At 40.7% G+C, this 19,929-nt stretch overlaps 3 protein-coding genes across 7 annotated transcripts; 1 reads left to right on the top strand and 2 right to left on the bottom strand.

Annotated features, from left to right (window-relative positions):
* Positions 1 to 2,986: 2,986 nt before the first annotated feature.
* LOC105462669 (calcium/calmodulin-dependent protein kinase type 1) lies at positions 2,987 to 14,076 on the bottom strand. Of its 2 annotated transcripts, XM_011709448.1 has the most exons (10): positions 13,880 to 14,076; positions 13,594 to 13,795; positions 9,936 to 10,070; positions 8,210 to 8,281; positions 5,187 to 5,261; positions 4,828 to 5,090; positions 4,586 to 4,726; positions 3,976 to 4,102; positions 3,374 to 3,461; positions 2,987 to 3,282 (listed from the first exon to the last, which is right to left on the bottom strand). In XM_011709448.1, exons 2-10 carry the CDS (start codon positions 13,701 to 13,703, stop codon positions 3,070 to 3,072), a joined length of 1,224 nt encoding a protein of 407 aa, XP_011707750.1. In that variant the 5' UTR covers positions 13,704 to 13,795; positions 13,880 to 14,076; the 3' UTR covers positions 2,987 to 3,069. The 2 variants fall into 2 exon arrangements, with proteins under 2 accessions (XP_011707750.1, XP_011707751.1); XM_011709449.1 differs by lacking the exon at positions 8,210 to 8,281.
* LOC105462670 (non-structural maintenance of chromosomes element 1 homolog) lies at positions 13,011 to 16,913 on the top strand. Of its 4 annotated transcripts, none has more exons than XM_011709454.1 (7): positions 13,011 to 13,027; positions 15,473 to 15,648; positions 15,759 to 15,900; positions 15,988 to 16,183; positions 16,260 to 16,373; positions 16,447 to 16,570; positions 16,736 to 16,913. In XM_011709454.1, coding segments are annotated over exons 1-7 (864 nt in total). In that variant the 5' UTR covers positions 13,011 to 13,025; the 3' UTR covers positions 16,846 to 16,913. The 4 variants fall into 4 exon arrangements, with proteins under 4 accessions (XP_011707756.1, XP_011707752.1, XP_011707754.1 ...); XM_011709450.1 differs by lacking the exon at positions 13,011 to 13,027 and adding an exon at positions 14,899 to 14,964; XM_011709452.1 differs by lacking the exon at positions 13,011 to 13,027 and adding an exon at positions 15,078 to 15,245.
* Positions 16,880 to 19,233, bottom strand: LOC105462671 (coiled-coil domain-containing protein 174). The gene is made up of 2 exons (XM_011709455.1): positions 18,958 to 19,233; positions 16,880 to 18,880 (listed from the first exon to the last, which is right to left on the bottom strand). The coding sequence occupies exon 2, from the start codon at positions 18,779 to 18,781 to the stop codon at positions 17,003 to 17,005; it is 1,779 nt and encodes a 592-aa protein (XP_011707757.1). The 5' UTR covers positions 18,782 to 18,880; positions 18,958 to 19,233; the 3' UTR covers positions 16,880 to 17,002.
* Positions 19,234 to 19,929: the final 696 nt, after the last annotated feature.

Here is a 19,929-nt window from a genome sequence, read left to right as displayed (position 1 = left end):
TAGGTAAAAGTTTACTCTACGGCCGTGAAATAGTGTCCGTCGTTTTATTGAGTTTAGGGCTGCGATCGAGAACACACGAGACTTTTGGATACACACACAATGGAAATAAAGAAGCACGGGGTCCAAACGCGTCAAATCTTTTCGTCAATTGGCGTTCCTCCCTTTTCTTTTTACAAGAAACAAAAAAACCGTCTAGCGTGTCAAAGTCAAAACGCTAAGATCCTCCGGAATGAACGAGATTCGACTACGGAACCGATTGTTCTCCAACGCATCCCCAAAGTGATCGTCGCATCGGTCACACGTTCCTCTCTCTCTACAATTCTCTACATAGTATCCCCTTACACCGAGAAGTGCCCGCTGTACGGACGGATGCCTAACATGATAATGCCAAAGAGATTATTATATATATATATATATATATAGCTTAATTCGAAGAGAAAGAGAGAATACACGGTAACAACGGAGATGCCCGCTCGATAAAGTGCAATTAGCGTTCTTCTTTTTTTTTTGTTTGTTTTTCTCTTTTACATGCATCTTTCGGTGCCTCGGATCTTTTTGAACGAGAGCCACACGTTCCGAGTGTTCTACTTTCAGCTAACTATAAAACACAGAAATCGCTAGTCGGTCTCTGAATTTTACTCGTGGATATGTCTCGCAAAAGGATAGCTAAACTTCGCGATTAAACAGTGGTTTTCACATTGTTCAGCTGCGTGCCTCGCAGGTGTTCCCAAAGTTTATCAAATTTAAATTGTGATATTCATTCCCAGCAATCAGTCGCATTTCCGTAAACGGGGCACGGCGCCCAAAATATACTTTTGATTGAAGGCATTGATTTTTAACGAGCTTCGTGCATTTACTTCGATAAAACGATGCAACAGCACGAGGCTCTCGTCCGAAATCGAATTACAACTGTACATATTTATACTTCACACGAGAACAAAAAATTTATCCTCGGTTCTACCAGTCTTGATATGAATACGGTAAAATTATCAATGCAAAAATTGCATTTTTTTACTGCATTTCTGCTGACGCCACGTGAAAATAAGAAAGACACGATAAACAAGTCAGAGGGTCGCATTAAGTAATTTTTTCCTCTATCTCTCATCGACTCGTAATATTAACGAGATAAACACTCGCGCTGCGTATAAATCTGTACTAGGAATAAATTGCACTTTCGAGCCGATTTCCTTCTTGCGTCTTAGCAAAGGTAAAACGGTACAGGGCGTAAAAATTAGCTCGGTTCTCCATTGTCTGTCTAGCGTGCCTTTATCGTACAGTAACTCCGTATAACATTATGGCACACACATTCCAATATTTAAAAACTAATATTACTATCTTTTCGCATGATATTTTTGTTAATAAAAAAGAAGTAATTGTAAAAAGTATACGTGAAATGAGCCCCTGTGACGTAAAAAAGATATTAAATATTAAAATATCATAATAAAAGCAAAGAAACGAGGTAACGTAATGCTTTTTCGCATACATGAAAATAATTAAGATTGCGCCACGATAGTAACATTACAGAATTGTTCCTCATATCGTCTTAAAATCAGGCACGCAAGATAGTCTATGTGTTTAGATGTGTATTTGTGCATTATGTACACCTTACGTTCTGTAGAAATAGAAGTAGTAATGCAATATATATATATATACATATATATGTATATATATGTATATATATTAATGTCAGGATAATGTACATATACGTCTTTTAAGTGTCAAGCTAGCTTAGCGGATCCCCCGTCTAGAGGTCCCCCATATTAATATAGTAATATTACTACATATATGTTAAAAGAGAGAGAAGTATACATATAGGATACGTATATATTACATAAAATAGCACGTTGTACAAGTGTCTGCTGTGTAAGCATTTACATAAGCGGGACCATGTCTCAGTTGTAAAAAAAAAAAAGTAGGTATATGTAGAAACACGCGTCAATAAAATAAAATAAAAAAGAGAGGGGGAAAGAAACAAATCAGGCTACGTCTCTGTGCACTAAGCGACCTCTCGATATCGTAATGCGTTTTGGTAGTTAGTTTTTTTTGCGTATCGTCGACTCTTGGTAAGTCGATAGGGGGAATATTCTCTATCGTTCCGAGGTGTATATGTTTACGGCGTGCGAGGATCGAATTACATAGGAACCGTAGTGTGGGAATCATATTTATCCGTGTCCTAAGGTACAGGTCTCTATGCTGCACAGAATTGTATCAAACAGCCGCGCTACTTATTACATCGAATTTTATAAAATATAAAAACTTGTCGTTGTACTGTTCGCGTAATGCATATATATTTATATGTATATATACTTCATATATACCTCATTTTATATATATATATATATAATATAGAACGGATTCGATCTAACAAAGTGTGCAGGACATGATCGCGACACACCATCTTCAAGTCTTATCTATAAAGATGTCACCCGCCTCCCATTCTGTCAGATCGACGCGAAACGTATATTCGGCAAACTGCTACGAGCTATTGCTTATGGTGTGTGTAACGTAGGGAAATGTCGTAAATCATAAGAATAAAGCCTGCGAACGTAACTGCCGTACTGCTATAGAAGAGGGTACAAGAATCGTATTGTATCGCATGGACCAGCCAAAGCGAATTGTAGTTTACGCCTTTCGATGGTAACTGCGTTTCTGCATGTACATGTGTATTATACGTATATGGGTACGCGTCACTGGCGCGAAGCGAATTGCCTCTAATCTATCTCTCCCCCGTCGCTCCCGTAGCTCGAAAGCGACAGCTACGCGTCGCGTGATACGCTGCCCTTCGTGTGCGCGCGCGCGCGCGCGCGCGTGTGTACTCTAGCGGTGCCTAAAGCTCGGCTCTTCTTATGCCTCCGTTGCTTCCTAAGTTGCGACACATGTTGTCCCGAAAGAGAAATGGACAGAGAGCGGTGCGTATTGTGTTGCCTCTCCTCCCCACAGCTTGAAGCGTTTGTTGTTGCACATGTATAGCGACGGCAAGTAGTCGGCGGGAGTGATTGGAATGGAAGTGAGAAGTGAGATTCGTAAACATCAGGCTCGACACGGTGAGCAACGGCCCGCGCGTCCGCCTCAATTGCTGAGATTGCTCGAGGGCGGCGGCGACGGCCCCAGCGACCCCGTGTGCTGGTTGTAGCTGACCTGCGATTGCTCTCGATATTGCATAGGGTTGCCGCTGGAGGGGCCGATCGAGCCCGTACCCTCCTGTTGCTGCTGCTGCTGCTGGCCGCTGTTTAGCGCCAGCCGTTGCATCTGACGTATGACCGTGGCCGCATGGTACGCTTGCTGCAATCGTGACACAAGAAGACACTCCTGTAGCGCCCGACAGGTAAAGGTACATAAATTGATAGCATGCTAATCAACCGGCGACACCAACCTTCCATCTCGACTTGGCGAAGTTCTTTTTAAGTTGTTCGGATACAGTACCATGAATGTTCTTATTGCTAGCTGCGTTGCCAGAAATCCTGAAAACGTTGATACAGTATTATAATGCGTTCATGCTACGAATGTAAGTTTAGTAATGTGTGCGTATTAAAAAAATGTAAAAGTATTTCGAAACAATGAAGCAACGATACAATCATCGTAAGAATGTAATTTATTAGCTGTCATGAGTTTGTCATCCTGTCATTTTACTTTTAAATCATCGGATTATACAGAACGCACGTGATTAAGAATCATGATTGACTTACTAAATTTTTTAAACACAGACGGATGACAAGTGCTGAGAAAAATATCTACTTGCTTAGTCCATATATGTCTCATTTTATAAACAAATCAGTTTTTTTAGTATCCGCGCAACTTTAAGATACAGAGATACATTAAAATTTACATTTAAAGCTCTTCTTGCATATTCTGTTGTGCGCTTGCAAAATAACTCGGCTATATTGTAGAATTTTATTACTACTGCATTAATATGCAAATATGCAAAGTAAACCTTTTCAGTAATTTTCATTTTGACGAGATTCTAAGGATTCTTACCAGGGATGCGCAAGGGCCTGCTTGCACGTATAACGTTGCTCAACATTGACGCACATTAGCTTTTCAATGAAATCCTTTGCAGAAGCACTGATATCATCCCAGTACGGTGAATCAAATTCAAATTCACCTACAATAATCTGGTTAGCTTGTTGCTGAATAAACTTTATAGAGTGTATTTCGTTAAAATTATATCGGCCATTAGACATTCGCGAATCCAAAAAAAAAAAAATTACATAAATATTCGCAGGAAAGATATGAATTAAATCGAGCAAATACTTTACCATCTAAAAATTAGAATAAATACTATTTTGCATTGTATACTCTTATTTACAGATACTCGTAATTTCAGATTTATATATAAACTCCTTATTTATGTCGTTATTAGCACAAATTGTACACAAATTGTACAGAAATATCTAGTGTCATATAGAATATTTAAGTATTATCATAACAATGCAATTTCAAATTGATTTGACATTTTACTCTAATCCAATTAATTTATTAAGCTTCTCATATGAGATTATCGATCCTAAAAGTAGCGACTAATACCGCATTAACACCGCATTAGGCCTTATCGCGAAAACCACGGTCTGAAAGTTCATTCCATTACCTCTCAGAATTTGTGCGAACAGATTGGCGTCATTCTCGTCGTAAAACGGAGGATATCCGCACAAGAGGATGTACGAGATGACCCCTATACTCCACACGTCCACCGCTTTGCCGTACGGTTTCTGCGCGAGAACCTCGGGTGCTGCGGATCATCGGAATAATGCACGTTTGATCACCGATGCTTGAAATCCGTCTCTATTTTTTTTTTCTTTTCGCCCTCTTTCGCCTCGTTAAAAGACTCACCGACGTATCCCGGTGTGCCGCAAGCGGTCGCCATAATCCCGGAGTCTTCCATCTTCGATAGGCCGAAATCGCTGATCATGATCTTGCTGTCCTCGTCCGGGCTATAATACAGGAGATTCTCCGGTTTGAGATCTCTGTGAACGACACCCTGTTCGTGCATGTAGTCCACCGCCTCGAGCACTTGCCTTATTAAACCGGACGCGTCCTTCTCTGTGTACGAGCCCTTCTCGACAATCCTGTCGAATAGCTCACCGCCAGTGACCCTAATATAATTTCGAATATATTCATCTTTTTTTAATATATCAAATGTCTTCGAGATTACATTATGCCAAAGAATAACAGAATTACGCGCTACTCACAGCTCCATGACTAAGTAGACTTTGTGCTTGTCCTCGAACGTCTCCAGCAATTGAACGATATTGGGGTGGGTTAGCCTGGAATAACATGTTTCCTTTTTCTAATTTAAAGCCATTACGTATTATGCATACAATTGATTCACGCGATGATTTTTAATATGCCGTAATATTAGAATAATCTTCGCTTATACGATAAGTAGAGTGTAAGTCAATGTTGAATTTATATTATTTACTTTGTGCTGTTATACGTTTCTCTCTAAAAGAATATTAATATAAAAACGAGATAAAAGCTAATCAAAGAACCAAATTTTGGCAACTTACTTTACATGGTAGAATTAATATAGATGTCTATGATAAATTTTAAGGTATACAGTAGAGCATTATGCCTATATCTGTATCTTGAATATGCAGAAATTATAATTTAATGATAAGAATCTCACAATCGCGTTTAATAACATTAAAAACATCGATTGGAAAAAAGATCAGCGCTCTTTTCGTTACTATTATTATTAACAAAATACTAAAGATTGTATTATAAAGGATGTAGATTCCTCTTTTTCCACAAGGTACAGATACAAAGCTATGTGAACCATTATTCAAAACATATATAATCCAAAGAACTTATAAATATATTCGCTGTTACAATTGTAATATTTATACATATATAATTAACAATCTTGAACTCGCAAAATAATAAACTCGTACATGATAACATTAAGTAGCAATGCAAAGTAGCTCAATGTTGACTGCATAATATATTAAATGAAACATGCTTCAAATATTTGCCGAAATTATATCTTATACTTGGCACACAGATTGTTAATTAAATACAGACAATCACATCCACGTAGAAAGAGTAACTATTTACAATGTTATTCAATAGCAACAAAGCAATATCTACTAAATATGTACAAGGATCCGGAAGATATGAGGGGTCCATTAACTATTGCAATTGTGTTACATAAATAAAAATGTCAACGTGGAAATTTAAACGTCTAGTAAGTACAAAATATGAGAAAAGAAAGAGGTTGCTCTCTAAATCGCAATTATCTTATAATGACTCTACAACAACCTTTGCTCAACTTAGCTTATCCTAACATTGTTTTCTCGTGAAACTCGAATATTTACTTCATTATCTCTTGTACATATTTCATGTTATATTACCTTGAGAAAACCTGTTCATTAAACAGCCAGCTCGTTAAGATACGAGCTTCTGTATGCAACGTAATTGATCAAATCTTTCGCATATCGAGTGTACTAAGATCACTAGAGCAGCATCATATGAGTCAGCACGTGGATACGTGGAAGCTTTTTTTTCATAGATGGAATATATATACGAGTGCGCGAAGTTTTTGCGTTATTATATAAGGCTTATTATATAAGGTTTTTCTTCTTCGTAAGGCGCGACGCGTTCATTTTGATTTATGATCCTGCAGTGATCTATTTACGATTTTTGTAAAATCCACGATAGAAATAATCTAATCTGATCGGTCAACAAGTAGTATTAAAAATATAGCACCGTATATGTACTTTTTAATGCCTATAATTAAATTTGGCAGTGCAATCGTAGTAAATTTTATTATTATCTACTTCTAATTTTATAAAATAAAACAAAATCTTTCGATGATGCAGTAGACAACATTTAATCAACATAAATAGAAAATGAAAACGATATTAAAGAGTTAAAGAATAAAAGAATCAAATATTTCTACTTGCGATCGGTAAACAGTTAAGTAAATATGAATATGTCATAAACTTTTCTTCAATTTGTTCTACTATTAGTTCTATTATTAGTCGTATAGACAAATTTGTGCATCAATATTATTTTTAAATTAAAAAATCGATATCAATATCTTCTAAACGCACATAATATGATTGTTCGCGGCAATCAGGCTCTTTTATTCGTTACTTTACGATATGCGTTACGTTGTTTTTGTTTTACGATATATATGCATAAAATAACACAGTTTTGGATTATGAAAAATCTAGAAAGTATTAGAACATAATCTTATTCATTCCTTTAATATATTATGTAGGAATCTTCTTCTATCTATGTACTTTATATTTTGTATGTGACTTTTTATATTACGAATAAACAAAATTATATACTTATGTGGAATGTACAAACAAAATTTCGAAGCATAATTAAAATAAATTTGAAATTTTCTGCATGCCTACGATATATATGATAAACGTTTCTCAATAAATTGCGCTGTCATGCCGTCACAACAATGAGTATAATAATATCTTGTTATCGATGTCATTGTAAACGCACTGTCAGTTCATTCTGAATGAAATCTTTATCTATTTAAATACTGATACTACAAGATAATTAAGTCTCCTCGACTCTCTCTTATCGCGCAAATCAGATTCCACTCTGTGATTAAAGCAGTATTATCTAACGGCTGTCGTCAAATTTATTTATCGCCAATTTACATCGTGTTCTCACTCAAAAAGTCGTTCACTTTTACGACGTGATTGTTTAAAAAGCTCACACAGAGAACTTGCATGGTGCAGTCGGATAAACGAAGCATTTACATATCCCGTTTTTCTTTTACCGCGGGTAATTTTGCACAAAGGAGAAAAATGCCACAAAGTGCTTTATTCGATACATTATAGCGCGCGAGAGTAAAACCAGTATTCCGACGGAAGCGCTTTGCAGCAACATTTATCTCTTCCGCGCGTAAAATTATTTACGTGAAACGTGGGACGTGCAAATTCTCCCTTTATCTGTTTCGCTGTAGACTCTCAATTAGCGAAAGGTGGCAAGTACAAGGATACCAAAACTGTGTTCTACGTCGTGATGAACGTGCACAAATCGCGTGCACATCGCGTGTCTTTATATATATATATATATATACATACATACATACATACATATATATACGTATATGTATTTACATATGTATATATAAAATAATATAAAATCTGAAATGTAAAAATGTATGGCATATTGTCGAGTGATACAGAATATACTGAGAGCGGTATGGGTAGCTTGGTGCCCATACTCTGGGGCCCGCACTTACCATCTCTTTTCGCCACTACTATCCGACTTGAGCGATCCGCCACCACTCTGTGGTGTCGCACTTTCACTGAACCTACGAAGTATAATAAAAATACCATACACAATTACATAATATTACATCGGGAGCAGCTGGTCGCTTACGTGGTTTCTCTGACTCTATATATTCTTTACCATTGGCGAGCTCCGTTTCTCCCAGCGTGATGTTATTAAGAAATGAATTTGTGTAATACAAGTTGATGTACGTGTATATAGTTACGGACAGCACGGTGCAGCCAGAGAGTTAGTGTCGCGTTGTCGCGAGAGGCAAAGTGGTAGCGGTATGAAAATAGTATGTATCTTTACCTTCGACACACCTATTATCAATGTGTGCGATCGATATTATTGAATTTCCCATGTATACATGCAGTTATTGTTTTCGTGAAATTTTAAGTATACAAAAACTCCGCGGTACGCTTATCTAATAATATATGTAAATTGAATTTTTTTTTATACAAATTTTACATCCGTTATATTTTAAGAGAAAACTTCATCAACCTTGCCGTATTGTAATGTATGCATGTTTTGTGGCTTCGCGGTGTTGGTGCGTTTAACATGACGTATAGAAAAAGTTTTCAGTTATAAAACTCCAAGCAATACATTATATATATATATATATATACATACATGTATTTGATGTACATGTATGATATAAGTATGATGTAGCACCTTGTACTCCTGCAGTGCTGATCAATAAATGATAACGTAACAACGGGATCTTTAAAGCATCGATTTCTCATTCTAATTACTGTTAACTCTTTTAGCACGTCTCGATTTAGCTGATATACGTAAGTCGCAATAAAATAGAATAACGACAGGAAAGAGAGCTCAAATGCTAATAAACATCGGAGAGTAGCGCTTTAACACGTATCAAAAGTGTTAAAAGGAGACATTGTAAGTACACGTATCCACAGGGGTAAAAGGATTACGGTAGAAGGCTTCTGCATTATTATATGTCTGGAGTATGTTTAACAGCATCGAGACAGCTATGTAGCTTATATACGAGGCACATTATATTTGCATACAACATCAAAGATAATAGGACAGACGACAGCCATCAGAGCTCACTCCGAAATGCCATATCACAGCGCTCCCCGGAAACACAGAAAAAAAGATCTTTTCCGAGAGTGTGTCATGTGAGCTGAGCTATATAACACCATGGTAACATCGTATAAATGAGAAAAGCACAATGACTGAGTAGCTTATACAGATTAATGCCTATTATACCTCGTGGGAAAAGATTCCCGCGCGATCAATGATAATCGAATAGAATGATATTTATCGAACGATTTGTGATTCTCAAAATAATTCCAAGAAAGCGAAAGTCGACATTCTTTTTAGCCTTATACACTTACGATGCCATGGTATATGAATCTAATATGCTCAAAGCTATATAAAGGGACGGGGGGGGGAGGGTATGATATTCAAATAATATGATTCTTACGAGGTAAAGAATGTTTGTTAAAAAGAAGCATGCGTATATAAGTATATCGAAGTCGATTCCAGCGATAATAGAACTGGTATTCAAAAATTACTCAATTATGTCATTTTCCAAATGCCTAAGGTATCAAGAGGGGCAACTATATATATATAATATATATACCACAAACAAGGAGTTTACAGTAAACGATAAAAATTTATCTACTCAAAATACATATGGGCCCAGCTCTCAGAATCGCTTTGCGCCCTACCTTCGAAGAACTTTGATTTCGTTCTCTAGCGAATCTTCCTTGCCCTTTAGCGCCTTTTTGTCGATGATCTTTACGGCAAACATTTGACCTGGCTTCTCTTTACTTTCCGCCAGCCTCACTTCAGAGAATGCTCCCCTAAACAGAAGAAAATACGATATTTAAGACAATCGGTCAAAAGTAAATTTAATTACAATTAGAGACCGCACATATGTGTTATTTTTCTCAGACAGTATTAATTATTTGTCATGAAATTAAACAGCTTGTTTTCTTTAAAAAATTAGAAAATTATCCATCCAATTACATGTGCAGCAAATAATAAATTCTGATATAATTAAATATATGTTAACATAGTAAACATATTTTGAAATATACAAAATGCATAAAAAATGTATCGAGAAAAATAAAAAAATTATCCTATATAAATTATATTTTACATTTTTTTAATCTTTCAATAAACAATATTCGAATATAAATAAATAAATAACTGAATGAAAATACGAATTTTGAATTCAACATTGTCACATAACAACAGTGCAACGGATATTTTAATGAAAAGTTTTCGGTAAATAAACAAGTAAAAAATTTAATACTAGAACCGCGGTGATTTAGGCCTCCCCCAAAACGTGGATGAGTTATTTATAATTTATTATTATTCTTGTGATTTTTTGATAAGTGAGCAAAGTGATAACTATAAATACTACAATTTTATTAATACTAATTCAGTTTACGCACAGCTATAGTCAATGACGGTGGAAAAGAAAAACTATCAGATGGATCAAAAATGGCACAGCTGCGGTAGTGTCGGAGTTAAAAAAAAGCTCTTACAAAAAATACTGTTACTAAAATTAATAATAAAATAAAATTAATAATATTCAACAATTTCTAACTTTGATTGTATTTAATAATTTACAATTAAACAAAAATATTCAATTTTATAAGTAAATTAATATACTCATTATGGAATTATGGAATAACGAAAATTAGCGAAGCGATATATTTTATACACTTAATATAGAATCGTTACATGTTCGATATTCTCAGTCAATTAAACATTCGTTATGTGTTGCAATGCATTGGCAAACTCTGTTATATAAACGGCTCAATAATTAACAAATAGTACCGCGATAAGTTTAATTATAGAAATATATTTCAAGGACTCCCGCGCGTTTCTAAACATTTTATTTGAAAAAATAGATGTAGATAACGCTCGTACACAAAGTAACGAAGAAAAATGTTCACGATATTCAGCGCATTTGTCTGTGAGCTGATCTCAAATCTCAGTCAGCAGTCGCTAAACCGTTAAGTCGAAAAAGTACTGCAGCAGAGTAAAATTGTACCGACGTCTGTAATTTTACTTTCTAAGCAAAAAAAATCAATGAACCAAAGATAAAGTGAGGACATTAAAAAATATATGCGATAGCATTGAGGCAAGAGATATACAAATTTCTCCGTGTTGCAAGAGCCTTTAAAGAGCTCCGTAAATCCGATGCCATGCGATGTAATACTAAGATAGAATTTTCAGCTGATGGCACGTTTAAGAAAGCAATCTCCAAGTGCCGTTACGGACACATATACATTAGATTTTAATGCAATTTAATGCATACTAAGCGACGTTCGAAAACATCTTTTACGCGCGACGTCGCAAAAGGAAGAGAAAAAAAAAACACACGGAAAAGTCGTCGCTCGCGGGATATTCCGATTAGAGGAAAAAAAAAAAGGCGACCCGCGGTGGTTCGCGGGAGAAAGTTACATCGCATTAGCGCGCGCGTCGAAAAAGAAGATTAAATCACGAACACTTCCATTTATCCATTTAGCACACGCGGGCGCGTCGCTTGTACGTGAACGAAAGAAACTGAAAGAACGCGTGTCAGAGGCCAAGGTACACATCTATTGTGGAATGTCCAAAAGTCGCCTTTTCAACCGCCGATTCTGCGGTCAATCCGAGATCAGAGTTTCTACTTGTCGAAAATGTCGAAAGACAAATCAATTTCTCCAATAGTGATCCTGATTTTTTTTTCTTTTTTTCGTTAAATAAGTTTGTCTGAAATGGGGCGTTTGATAAAAGTTCTACGAAAATAAAGGTCATTCAAGATCACAGCTGCAAAATAAGATTTTCTCATTCTTCCCTTTCCCTTTCCCTCGAAAAGCTCGAGAATTCGCGAGAAACACGTCACCTTGACTCGTTAATTCTTAAAAAAAAAAAAAAAAAAAAGCTATTGAAACCTGAAATGAAACGGTTTCATTCATTCAGAAATCTATTCCCGAAACTGATCGAGGAAGCTGCGGTTAAAGGGACACGCGGTGCGGCCTGCGGGGATATCCCGTATTCATGCGCGTCATACGAATTTCGTCGGATTTAGGACGGGCAGGAGATATCATCCTGAAAGATGCATGCTCATATCGCGTTCCTGCAGCCAAAAAGAGTAATGCGAGGAGGGAAGAAATGCATGTGTGCGCGGGAACGAGGAAAAATAATGTCGCGCGTGGATTTCAAGCGACGTTTATTTTTATTGCCGAGCACATTTCCCATGATCGTACATGCATTTTGCAAATTAAAACCGGAATGTCTCTCTCCTTCTCTCTCCCTCCCCTCTCCCCTCCTCTCTCTCTCTCTCTCTCTCTCCCTCTCCCTCCGCGCATTTCGATCGTTTACGGCGTTTACGCACTTCGATATGAGAAATCATTTTGCGTCCCGCAGGTTAACGGCGTTATAAAAAAATGTTAATGTGCCAACATTTTTCTTCCGTCCCCTCCGGCCGCTGTTACATAACTGTTCTCATAAGCAATCTGTTACACGCGGAATCGGGATGTCAACGCATATGCGACGCGTGGCAGGCGCGAAAGTGTTAAAGCTAACGCTTAATCGATCTCCTCGTGCGAAAGATATAACGCGCAGATATACGTGTGTCGTCTTGCATTATCGTGCAATACGCTATAACATCGTTGAGCGAACGCGTAATGCAGAAACGTAACAAAAGCGTGGAAATAACGGCTGACATTATGTAACTTGCGATTTTCATCGGAACGGAAGAGAATTTTATCGCAAATATTTGCGTGCGAGGGCAGATAGCCGTTTTATCTTTATCGGAAATGTAAGCGCGTAAGAAAATATCGCGACTTCATATTTGTTTGTCGTAACGTTTGCGCGTGTATGTATATATATATATATATATACACACATACATACATACATATATATATATATATATATACATATATATATATATACCTATCTCTTTCTCTCGATCGTGGATTCCCGTAATGACGTGTTTCCCAGAGTAAAACGCGAGATTGAGATCTCAGTGGTCTGTCATTAAGCTCTTTAATAAACGTAAATGGCGATTACGGCAGAAATTGGATATCCGTTAAAGCACTATATCAAATTAATCTGGGAACGGGACGTTCTTCTTTTTAACGGGGTTTTTCTTTTTATCCGTGACGCTTAATCCGCTAAATTTCTGCGCGCAATCGTTAAACATCGCGGCGCGATAATCGCTCCGACGATTAAATTCCCGGCTGCGAAAAGGCCGTTTTACTACAAAGGAGAAACATGTGTCAGAAACGTGTTTTCCCTCGGCTCTCCACCGCGCTCCCGCAGAGAGAGCCTCGACGGGGAAGTGGAGGGTAATGCCAGACAGACAAGGACGCGTGAACTTACGTTCCTAGCAGATCCTTCAGGACGTACTTGTCCTCGACGGAGGGCGATCGGTCGTCCTTCCCGTCCTTCTTGATCTTCTTGTTCGTGTCCTTCTTCCCGAAGAGCGGCATCTTGGCTCTCTCGTGGAGTATCTCTCCCGCGCGTGTATATATACGTACAACAACAACGTATATCTCCGTACGCAAACGTATCCCCCGCGTATCTGTCACAAACGGCGCACACTGTATATATTTTAGGGGGAGGGAAATATCTTACGTCTCTCGACCCGCCGCGCGGTAAAACTCACATTTGTGACTCCGCCGTATACTTATACGTTAACGCAAGCTGCGAGTAGTCCGCCGCAAGGTCCGTCCGCGGGAGACTCCTACAATAACGTGTAACGACCGATCCGGCGATCGGGGAGGGGGGTATCCGGCCGGATGATCGCGACTCGTCGTCGTCCACCGGCGCACTGGCAGAGGAATATACCGCCGTCGTCGAAGCCCGCCGTCGTCACCGTCGCCGCCGCCGCCGCAACCGCCGCCGCTGCCGCCGCCGCCGCGTCGCCCGCGTCAGACGCACCGCCGAATCGTCATTCTCCGGACGACCGGGGAGGGCAATCGTCGTGAACCCGCGACCTTTCGGATCGCGGCGGATCGCCCGCGATAGCAGCCCGGCGCGGCCCGCCGCTCTTCCTGCCGGCAGCCTCCTGTCACCGCACAGTTTCCACCCCTCGCAGGCGCGGGAAGCAAGCCAAAAGCCGCGACGATTCTCGGATTCGCTTGTCCCTCCTCGGGTTCCGCGGGACCCGTCCGCCGACTACTCGGCTACTGTTGTCGGCCGCCTGTGGCTTCCCTCGCCACTGTCACGTTCACCACCGCCACCCGCGCGGGACGGGACTCGTGCACGCGTCTTCGGCTCTATCGGGCTCAGGGTCGCGGCCTCGCCAGACGGAGCTCCTCGTTCACCCCGTCTCGCCTCACCACCTCACCTCACCTCACCTCACCGCACCACACCTCACCTCACCTCGCCTAGCCTCGCCTCGCCTCCGCGCCGCGCCTCGCGTCAGCAGCACTCAACAGCAGCAGCAGCAGCAGCCGCGGCGTGCGTAATCTCTTCTATCGCGCTGCCGCCGCCGTCGACGTCGCCGCCACTGCGTCGTCGTCGTCGCCGCCGTCGGGCCTGATGGTCGCTCCTCGCGATGATACGCGTCCACGCACGGGCCAACCGCGGGTCATAATGTCAGCGGCACACTCGCGGCGCGCCGCTGCGATGACAGCGTACGCATCCGATCCCGCAGGCGGGGGATGAGAACGGGGAAATTGGAAGTGGGCGAAGGGCGACAGTCGAGATGACAGACGGACGGACCCAGGGCACAGGTGACAGCGCGCCGTGAGTTCGCGCGACGTTTTTCGGTTGACGTCACGCGCGTCATCCCCAGTGCCGCCAACTGACGTCCCGCGCCGGGCCGTCTGCGCACGCGCACGATCGATGTTGTCAAAGGACCAAAAGGACTGCGTTTCAGTACAGAGAGCGACGAAAGGAGCCACTTATCTGATTTTGATATCGACTCTAATCAATAATTTCGTCGAGAAGTATTGTAACGGAATAAAATTGACCTGAGAACTGTGATTTTTTGCTTTCTTGGTTAACAGAATGGGGCGTTAAGAAATGTAAATGTAATAATACATGCAAATTAGATTTTAATTGTCATGAGAAATTAATCGTTAGACGATTACCGAATGCTCAATAATCACAAATATTTAGATGTGAAACAATTGCCGTGTGTCCCTATTGTCATAACACAAGTGGCTCCTGCGACGCCCGCGTTGCACATCGCTGCTGCGCCGCGCGCACGCGTGGAAAAGTCCCGCTCTGATTTCCGTTTGTTTGTCATCAGGTTACAGCTATCGTCGACGACGTTGAATATACAATTTTGTTTGCCTAATTCGTCGAATAAGTTAATCGGGGAGAGAATGACCTACGACAAGAAACACAAGACCCTTTTGCAAGCGATTATACACAATGGCGCTTTGCACGAAGATCGGGGAAAAGAATTGGTTATTAGGTTATTCGGTACGTAAGTTCTCGACGGAGTAAACAAAACGAGAAAGTTTCTTGCGCACAAACATAAACATGCGTAATAAGAGAGCGTTTTGATTATCGGATATCTCGACAAATTTCAGATCACAATGACACGGCGCGAGTATTAAACGTAATAAACGCGAAGTTACGACCGTTGTGCATGACTATAAAATGCATAAATTGCGAAATCACCGGAGAGCTATATTGGATCTTCGCGAGCACGGTGCAAGATAAGACTGCCAGGTAATACATACCTCAGTATTGTAACTGCGTTGCGTTTTGCCACGAGCTTCGCGATCACCACCACCGATACCATTCATTATTTTTCAGCTTCAATCCTGAATTCTCGCAAGCCGAATTGGCCCTCTTGCGCAGCGTGTATTCTGAAATTGTTACTTCGCACAATGGTTACGTGTCGAGTACGTTTTGCCTCAATTTATGCTCGTCGTTAAATGTAAGACTGACTAAGACTGATGCCGAACAATTTTTACAAGAGATGGTCAACAGGAGATGGTTATGCAGCAAGGTGCCAAATTTTTAATATATATAATTTTGATGGTATATTCTTGAAGGAGAATATAAAAATATTTTTTTTTTTCCAGGAAGGCAAATATTACATGGGAGTAAGAAGCATAGCGGAGTTATTGCAATATTTCAAAGACACCTACGAGGATAATCTTCAAATTTGCACTTTGTGCAAACAGGAACTTTTCTATGTAAGGTTCATATGACTGTATAAAACGCATGTATCTTATTTCACAGCAGCGATTGATTTTCATCGTGTTACAGGGTGAGAAGTGTAACAGTTGTAATGCCACAACTCACGTTTACTGCCTGGAGAATTATACAAGAAATCACGGTGGTTCAGGATGTCCTAATTGTCATCATCCTATATCAAGACACGATCAATCTAGTAATTTTATATCCTGCTTTTTAATTTTACTTTTATATTTAATGATTTAATTATTGATATTTATTACCTTAGTCTTCTTTCTTGATTCTTATTACAGCGTACCGTTTTTAAATGTTTAAGTAATGTTTTTAAAAGATATTTATGAAATAGTGGTATTACTTGTAGGTAATGACACCAATGTCACGAATGTTGATGCATCGCAAGTGAAATTGGAAATAGATGAGCCGACACAGTCTAGTCAAGTCAGAAGGTCGAAACGGAAACATAAGGATTAATATATTATTATGTTTAATTCATTACACAAGACTATTTGGGACGGATAAATGCCGTGCAAAAACTAAAACTTGTTGCATTTATTTTTCTATAAAATTATATATACCTATATATATATACAGTAAAATTACACTCAACATAATATAAATAAATGATTCTCTATTGTGTCAATTTACTGTGTCCTGCTTCGAATTTTTCTCTTAAATATTTGAGACCTGCTATAATCTTATCTTCATTTATATCCCGTGACGACGATTCTTGTTTGCGCGTGTGAATGGCACTGCTGGAAGCTGAAGGTGAAACGTCATCTTCGCCTGGAAGAGGGATATCCAAATCTGCTTGCTTTTGCTGTTCAGACGCATATATTCCAGAGCATCCATATGCATTTCGTGAATAATTACTGGCTAGATGAGATAACGGATATGAAACAGTTGCTTGTCTCTGAGATAGATCGCGTAAAGTCACGTTAGGAGTTAATGTCGGTCCTATTATACTTTCAGACTCACGAGGATCGTCACTAACTGTGTCACATTCTGATAAATTATTTTTGTCATTCTGGTTATCGCTATCTTTCGCAATAGGGACCGTCTCGTTACCGACAGGCTCGTTATTATCTTTATGACTCTGTAAATTACTATTAGATTCTTCAGTAGGTTTCTCGGAATTACAAGTCTCTGTGTTGTCCAGTCCTTCCTTCTCTTCACGAGTTGGCTGCTCGTCGACGCTCTGTCGAGAGCTGTCGTAAAATCCAGCGCTTCTGAAATTGTCATAAACCGGTCCGAATTCGTTAATTCTCTGCGCTCGACATTTGTCAACCCATTCCTCTTGCGACATCACGTGCCAATGATTCTTCTTGCCCAGAAGTTCCCCAAAGGCTCTTATCTTATCCTCGTCACTGGTCTCCTTTTCCCGGGTAGATTCATCGATACTCGCGGTCGTACGATTTTCGATTTTTTCGTCAGACTTTTCTTCTTCATCTTTTTCGGCAGACACATTGCCGTTATCGGTGTTAATATTATCGGTCGAGTTGGTCGACTTGCCCTCTTGCGCCAACTCCTCCTCCGTAGGCTCGGCTGGCAAGCCCGCTCGGATACGCTGCCTGATCCTCGCCGCCTTCAGCCTGTTCTGCTCCATTCTCTCCCTCAATTCCTTGATCTCCTTCATCTCCCTCTGCTTCCTCTCCGTGTCCTTCCTCAGGTTCGCCAGGTTCTCCTGCTGCTTCGCTCTCTCCTCCTCGTCTTGCGAGAACGCGTAGTAACCAACGCCGTGCGCCCGTGCCTCGTCAAATAATACATCCTGATAATGTATGTCGACCTTGTCCGCGAGCTTTTGCGTTTGCTCCTCCCACTTTCTCCTCATGATCTCTATCTCGGGCTCCTTCTCCTGAACAGGATATTGTTCCTTGCTTTCCTCCTCCTGGTCCTCAACGGCGTGCCTCTTCATTATTTCCTGCTTTATCAAGTCATCCTTCCTTTGCATGTGCGGCAAATCCTCCCGCAAGCACTTCCTCGTACGGCCGAAACAATCCTGATACTCCACCCAATTTTCCTCCGGCTCCACGGGATATTCCTCGTCGATTGTCTCGTCCACGAACTCCTCGTCGGGTTCGTCCAACTTGTTCTCGAAGTCGACGAGAAACTTATCGTTATTGTTCCTCGACCTCTTCAACCTCTCGTACAGTCTCGCTTTGGCTTCCAGCATCAATTTCGACTTCTTGTGAGCGACGATCTCCTCCGAGTCCACCGATCTCTTGGCGCTTCTCTCCCCGCCGTCCGCAACGGTCTTCTTGCTCCTCTTCTTACTCAACGGCGGCGGCGGCGCGCCGACCGGCTCGCTCTTCAACCTGGCCTCGTTCACTTCGGCTTGCTTTCTCAACAGCTCTGCCTTCAGGCCCACCAGGGATGAGAAGTTGACGTTTATTTTCTTTGTCATGTTCATTGTTGGACGGCGTTGTTGTCAATTAGCGCTGTGAACTTTTCGCAAAGATCCAAAACATAGACGTGTCGATATATATGTAACTGACGTGTTTTTCTCTCCCTGAAAAAAAAAAAAACATTGCAAGATCGATTTTATTGCGAAACAATTTATTCGTTTAATCAATAAGCAACACTTACGTGAATTGTCGGCGTGAATTATTGGACGGAAAAGCTCGAGACACGTGCTCCATACGCGATCATACAAGTCGCGAAGATAAATTTCACAGCATCGCATAAATAAGTAGAAAAAATTGGCTCGCTGAAAATGACAGATGACATCGAGGTTAGGTTACACTCGATCGCGCAACAGCTCGACCATAGAGTATTTGACTTCATCGAAGTGCAGAGAGCAACATAAGCGGCGTATATGTTGATAACAGGCGTGCCAGCGAATCGCGCTAAAAGTGTCTAGAGTTAAGAAAGGTGTGCAAAAAAAAAAAAGTTTCAAGTGATTTGATCTAATAAATTAATCGCCGATTGGCCTAATCGGAGCTTGACGGAGAGATCAGCTTGAGCTCTTTGAAGATAGAATCTTCGATTACGTCGCGCACGCCTGTCAAATCCGGCCCTGTCGCGACCACCCCGAGCGGTCGTTTTGCCCCGGCGCGCGTCTGAACCTTTCGAAAGCCACGTGACGCGTTTGAAAGCGTCGCGTGTCCGAGGACGTTTTTAAATCCTTCTCTCGTCGCGGCCCGGTCGAGAAACCCCGGCGACGTTCCCGAGCGCGCCGTTTATCCATCCCGATTCGAATTCGCAGATAATCGCGCGTCGCTTCCGAGCCGAAGGAGATTCGCGCGACAATCGAAATTAGAATCGTCGGGAAAAACTTGGCGCCGGCAGGGGGTGGGGGGTGAAGCGTGGAGGGAAGAAGAGAAACGAAGAGGAGGCTCTGGAATCTCTCTTGAATAGGACGCCGTTATATCTTCCCCGAAGAGATGTAACGCGAGTGCTGAAAATCAGCGGTGTTTAGAAGCGATACTGGAAATTCTACGGCACACGTAACGCGAACTACATTAGATTTTCGGTACCGTCAGTATTACATTTCGGAACGCACACGTATCGCGCAGAGACGATCGGCGGTGCCGGAAACGTCCAATGGAAGAATAGGAG

Source organism: Wasmannia auropunctata, unplaced genomic scaffold, assembly GCF_000956235.1.
Source record: "Wasmannia auropunctata unplaced genomic scaffold, wasmannia.A_1.0 LD336095.1, whole genome shotgun sequence".
In the NCBI taxonomy this organism is placed as follows: domain Eukaryota; kingdom Metazoa; phylum Arthropoda; class Insecta; order Hymenoptera; family Formicidae; genus Wasmannia; species Wasmannia auropunctata.
The sequence above is the reverse complement of the archived record's forward strand: the minus strand, read 5'-3'. Positions and strand labels throughout refer to the sequence as shown.